We start from the raw sequence: 6,171 nt of genomic DNA on the forward strand, positions 1-6,171 counted from the left end.
CGCTTCGAGCGTCCACTCAGGGGACCGATTTTTAAATTTCGATCGTTCGATTTCGTCACTCGAAAATCGGTGGAAAACGGCGAAATGCTAATTTTTGAAATACGAGCGATAGAAATTGGGAATCTAATGGTATTGACCACTCGTTTTTAATTCTATTAGTAGAATTTAACTGCCTAGTAGTGGAATATTATTGAACGAAATACACAAAATCGAGCGGTCGAATTTCAAAAATCGGCTCCCAGGCCTTACACTTGCGCGTGGATTTTGCAAACATCGGTAATAACTTTGTATCGATCAAGCAGATTCCCTCGAAATTCTGTTAATAAACAGTTCCATTATGTTGGTAAGGGTTCGGGTCGTAGCTAACGTCAATAGTCCCAGTGCGGATGATCTCCTTGTACACCAGAGCGGATTTACGAGCGGTTCGTTTCTTGTCTGGATCTTCGAAGTCCACTTGGTAGAGGCCGAATTTGTACCTGAAACCATAGAGAAACATTGAATAATTTTACGGTTTAGACTCACTTGTTTTTAGTCACTTTAGTCACTCGCGCGACATGTTTCGGAAAGCGTAGGTCTCCTTTCTCAAGCACTAACAGTGCGAACAAAAGGTTAAGAATAGAGTGCTCACTCCATACATCAGTTTTGGTACAAAAAATACTACTATTACTTTCGTAGTAGACACCTATAGACTGCGGGCCAGGAGCAAATATCGTCAGTCATCGCCTCCCGCTTGATACTTTTTCAGATGATAGTTTAGATGCTATCATGAATTAAAAAAATAGTCAGCCGATTGTATCGCGGTGGAAAGACCGTCAGTTGATCACATGAACATGTAAAAAAAAATCTTTTTCAGTCATCGCCTCCCGATTGATACTTTGCCAGATGATAGTTTAGATCAGCCATTCTCAAAGTGTGTTCCGCGGAACCCTAGGGTTCCGCAAAGCCTCTGTTGGGGTTCCGCGAAAATACTTGTAATAATAAGAAAAAAACCAGCACTTCTATAGGTATCTGGTCCACAGTGACGAAGGAAAATTTTTAATTTGGGGTTTCATCAAATATTTCGCTTTCCAAAAGGGTTCCGTCACCAAAAAAGTTTGAGAACCGCTGGTTTAGATACTATTATAAATAAAAAAAACCGTCAGCCGGTTGTACTTATAGTTCGTTTTTTTTTAGCATTAGAAATTAGGTAAACAATCTTGATGTGTCTTTTAATTGAAAAACACATTTTAAAAATAAATTACGACAAATATGTAACAATTATGAATCTAATACGATCATTTATATTCTTCTGCTTTCATAAGTAACAGTTTTTGATTTTTAAAAAGCGTTTTTCAATTAAAAGACATGTCAAGATCGCTTACCTTCTTGCTAGTTCTTTCTAATGCTAAAAAAAACGAACTATAGGGCATACTGAAAATTCCTGGACTGGCCACATAGAAAAAATAAGTCGTCTCATATATCAGAACCCAGAAGCTTACAGTATGGCCCACGTATAGCGGTGGAAAGGCCGTCAGTTACTTGCATAAACATACAAGCCACGAAGCAGCACGAAGGAGCAGTGCCTACGAAGCAGGAGGGTCCGGGTTCGAATCCTGGTAAGGGCATTTATTTGTGTGTTCATCACAAATATTTGTTCCTGAGTTATGGATGTTTTCTATGTATATAAGTATTTATATATATGTGTATATAGTTGGTCAAGCAGATCTTGTCAGTAGAAAAAGGCGGCAAATTTGAAAAATGTAGGCACGAAGGGATATCATCTCATAGAAAATTTGAATTTCGCGCCTTTTTCTACTGACAAGATTTGCTTGACCAACTATATTATATATATCGTCGTCTAGTACCCACAACACAAGCCTTATTGAGCTTACCGTGGGACTAGGTCGATCTGTGTAAAATTGTCCTATAAAAAAAAACATGTAAAAAATACCTAATACCAGGGGTGCAAGACAAGCTTCGTAGGAAATATGTGGCGTTCCATGCCTAAAGGGTCCTTATGCTCTTTGTGCATTATGACCTTTCTGTTTACTTACTCATATCCACTGGCCCATTCGAAACTGTCCATCAGCGACCAGATGAAATACCCCTGACAGTTCGACCCATCTGCCTTCGCGTCCGCCAAAGCGTCTAAATAGTGCCTTATATAATTAGCCTTCTTCCAATCGTCTAGACCCTCAGCTGATGATAGAGGCAAACCATTTTCGGTGATGTAGACAACTGGGTTGTCGTATGTGTCTTTGAGGTAGAGGAGTAGGGAGTAGAATCCTGGAGCGTAGTCCTGTAAAAAAACCGGGCAAGTGCGAGTCGAACTCGCGCACCAAGGGTTCCGTACCATAATGCAAAAAAAAACGGAAAATGCAAAAAAAAACAGTCACCCATCCAAGTACTGACCACGCCCGACGTTGCTTAACTTTGGTCAAAAATCACGTTTGTTGTATGGGAGCCCCATTTAAATCTTTATTTTATTCTGTTTTTAGTATTTGTTGTTATAGCGGCAACAGAAATACATCATCTGTGAAAATTTCAACTGTTCTAGCTATCACGGTTCGTGAGATACAGCCTGGTGACAGACGGACGGACGGACGGACGGACAGCAGAGTCTTAGTAATAGGGTCCCGTTTTACCCTTTGGGTACGGAATCCTAAAAACTCACTCACCCTCATATTGTCAAACGAGCTCGCAGGCCACGAGTCATCCATGTATGTGCCGATACCGACGTCGTCGTAAAATGAGGGTTCGTCGTACATTCCGATCACTGACTCGTTTCTGTAATGGTAGATAAGCTTTTCTGTTTCTAACTGATTTTAACACTAGGATGCAACCAGGGGGTTTCTCAAAAGGGGGTTTTCAGTAACCGAAGTACGCAGGTTTTTATGCAGGTGGTTGTGGCACGTGGCACGAGTGGTTTTACTTAACAATAGACAATAGGATTAGCTGTTAGCTCTATTTGAAAGCTGCACACTTGTAAAACCGCACGTGCCGCTAGCGCTCTTTTGGGCCCGTTCCTCAAAAGCTTGTATTATAACTTGTATAGTCCGTAGATTACGGCGCTACAGAACCAGTCTAAAATGTGTCTTCGAGATGCGTAACAAAGGCGCGTTATCGGAGAGCGCACCTACACTGAGTTGGTTTTTTGAGCGTTGGACTAGCCCGCGCTCAGGTGCCAAATAGAATACGAGTATAGTCCGTAGATTCGTAACTGAGCCCGGCGGCTAATCCTATTGTCTATTGTTAAGTAAAACCGCACGTGCTACTTACCTGCAAAAAAAGGTCATACTCATTCTATTTGGCACCTGAGCGCGGGCTAGTCCAACGCTCAAAAAACCAGTGTAGGTGCGCTCTCCGATAACGCGCCTTTGTTACGCATCTCGAAGACACATTTTAGACTGGTTCTGTAGTGTTCGACTCGCCGGCACTCAGTAACCGAATTACGCAGGTTTTTATGCAGGTGGTTGTGGCACGTGGCACGAGCGGTTTTACTTAACAATAGACAATAGGATTAGCTCGGGCTCAGTTACAAAACTACGGACTATAAGTATGACCCTTTTTTGCAGGTAAGTAGCACGTGCGGTTTTACTTAACAATAGACAATGCGATTAGCCGCCTGGCTCTGTTACAAAACTACGAACTATACACCAGCTAGCGGCACGTGCGGTTTTACTTACTTAACACAATATACAAAGCATTAGCCGTTCGAGGCCTGTTTCGAATCGACGGACTAATACAAGCGGATGTCACTTTTTGACAGCTTTTGTTAGAAAGGGACTTCCACTTGTGTTACAAGTTAAGCTTTTGAGGAACGTGCAAGAAAGTTAAAATAACAAATCACCTGTACACCATCAGGCTGCTATAATGGTTAATGCCGACGAAGTCATACGTGCCGCGGATATATTCCTTCTGATCCTCGCTGAGAGGGTGGAGCCGGGACTCTGTGCCCTGGCGTGAGCTGGCTGCTGCTACCAGATCAAGCAGGCGTTGTGGGTAGCCGCCTTTCAACACTGGGTCTAGGTATTGTCCCACCTAGAACAATAGTACATTGTGCAACATGGGGCGTAAGTTGAATATTGCAAACGAGAGTAAGTTAAATCGCGACGGCTTGCCGGAGCGATTATAGACTCGAGTTTGCAATATTATTACGCCCCGAGTTACACACAATGTTTTTCATCACACTTGCGATACAAAAATTAAGTATAAAGACAAAAAAAACCACTAGAAACTTCAGAACTCCCTAGGGAGAACGCTTTTTCTATAACTCCCGCTAAGCCTGAGTGCAATTCCACATTTACTAAGCGAGTGTGATTATTAATTAGTTGTTTGTTTCACTCGGGGGCAAAGTAGTTGTTTAACCGCTCGTGCTAATATTGATACCCGAGCAAGCGGAAGATTCCAAAATTGAACCACGAGCGTAACGAGTGGTTCGAAAAATGGAATCTTGAGCGTTGCGAGGGTTTCAAAGCACGAGCGGTTAAACAAAATTTGCCCCCGAGTGAAACTCAAAATTTTTCACCACACCAACCCGAAGCAAATATTAAATGAAAAATATCAAACAAAATCAAACCAAATCAAATTCAAATGAATGTTATTAAATATTTATCATCCAAAATCATCATTTAAAAGTCAATTCTACCAGCAAACGTAAGAAAACAACTCAAAATTTGCATTTGATTACTTTGCCTCACATGTGAATAAAATGCAAATTTGCTATCAGTTTTTGAAGTGCAAAGTAAGCCTTTCCGAGCTGGTGTGGTGAAAACATAATTATAGCGCAGCATAGTGCCGTTTGGGCAGGATTTTTAGGGTTCTTAAAATTACTTACATATAAAGCCAAGTAGTCCTTTACAGCTCGCGTGTCTTCCTCCGACCCCGTGGCCGCTATCGGCCACTGAGCGTCCACCACCAACCCCACCTTCCCCCCTTGAAACCTGAACTCCTCATCATAGATATGATAAGCCCTAGCATGCCCCAATAACAAGTTCCTTCCACACTCATAGAACCCTTTCCCAGGAGATTTTATCAAAGGAGGATGCAAGCCAATTCCATAGCTAAACGAACAGTGTATAAACGGCTCGTTTATCGTTATCCAATGCTTTACTTTATCCCCAAACGCGAGAAAAGCTACTCTTGCATAATCTCCGAACCTGTCTGCTGTGTTCTCATTCAACCAGCCTCCATTTTTACCGAATGCGATAGGTAAATCCCAATGATATAAAGTCACTAGCGGCATGATATCATTTTCGAGCAATAAGTCTATACATTTTCTGTAATGAGCGATCCCGAGTGGGTTTATATGGTTGGTCGTTCCGTCTGGGAGTATTCTGGTCCAGGATAGGGAGAATCTGTAGCTTTTGACGCCTAAATGTTTGAGCATTTGTATGTCTTGCTTGAAAAGCCGGTAGGAGTCGGTGGTGACGTCGGCGTTGGTGCCATCCTCGACGATATCGGGCTGTTTATGAAGGTAGTAGTCCCAGGTTGATTGTCCTTTTCCTGTACAAAAACTGTTATTTAACTAGCTTGTACCCGCGACTTCATCTGCGTAGATGATGATGATGGTTGATAAAATCTGTTGAAAAAAAAAACTAACTATGTAATGGAATCTAAGGTAACAAATTTAACCATCTTCCAAGGATCGTAGCGTCATGAAAATTGGCAGCTGTATGTAGTTCTGATGATATTACAATAATATGTTATTGTCGAACTGATCTGATGATGGAGACGGGAGGTGGCCATGGGAACTCTGTGATGAAACAACGCAACCTAATCGTGTTAGGGGTTTTTAGAATTGTCTCGATAAGTATTAGTTGTCTGTCGTAAGAAAAGTACAGTCAGCGATAAAAGCTTGTACCAAAAATTAAATATTTGCCAAAAACTTATTAGATGTTCGGATGTTAAACAACTACACGGATTTTGATGAAACCTGGCACGTAGATAGCTTAGAACCAGAATAAGTACCTATTACAATATTTCTACCCCTAAATTTATTCCCTAACAGGGTAAATTTAGTAAAAGAAACTTACCATCGATGTTCCAGCTGCCTTCGATCTGGTAGGCGGAACTCGAGACCCCGAACAGGAAGTTTTCGGGGAATCTCTTCGCTAATTTAGGTGTTACGAAACCATTGACTTGGGATAAAGCACTATAAAAATCAGAAAATAGAGTTAATACTCCTTCCAT

At 41.5% G+C, this 6,171-nt stretch overlaps 1 protein-coding gene across 1 annotated transcript; it reads right to left on the reverse strand.

Moving 5' to 3' along the window:
• Nucleotides 1-23: 23 nt before the first annotated feature.
• On the reverse strand, nt 24-6,171 carry LOC134677305 (myrosinase 1-like). Its single transcript, XM_063535741.1, has 6 exons — nt 6,015-6,171; nt 4,817-5,484; nt 3,830-4,020; nt 2,658-2,766; nt 2,034-2,278; nt 24-476 (listed from the first exon to the last, which is right to left on the reverse strand). The coding sequence occupies exons 1-6, from the start codon at nt 6,169-6,171 to the stop codon at nt 320-322; spliced, it is 1,527 nt and encodes a 508-aa protein (XP_063391811.1). The 3' UTR covers nt 24-319.

The sequence above is a fragment of the Cydia fagiglandana genome, chromosome 26 (assembly GCF_963556715.1).
Source record: "Cydia fagiglandana chromosome 26, ilCydFagi1.1, whole genome shotgun sequence".
In the NCBI taxonomy this organism is placed as follows: Eukaryota; Metazoa; Arthropoda; class Insecta; order Lepidoptera; family Tortricidae; genus Cydia; species Cydia fagiglandana.

Excerpts from the sequence above, each read along its gene's own strand:
- LOC134677305 (XM_063535741.1), bottom strand. The coding sequence starts at position 6,171 with ATGGAAGGAGTATTAACTCTATTTTCTGATTTTTATAGTGCTTTATCC. Across the intron at positions 5,485-6,014 it reads AGGCAGCTGGAACATCGATG|GAAAAGGACAATCAACCTGG; the intron begins GTAAGTTTCTTT and ends GTTTTTGTACAG. Across the intron at positions 4,021-4,816 it reads AGGACTACTTGGCTTTATAT|GTGGGACAATACCTAGACCC; the intron begins GTAAGTAATTTT and ends CTATTGTTCTAG.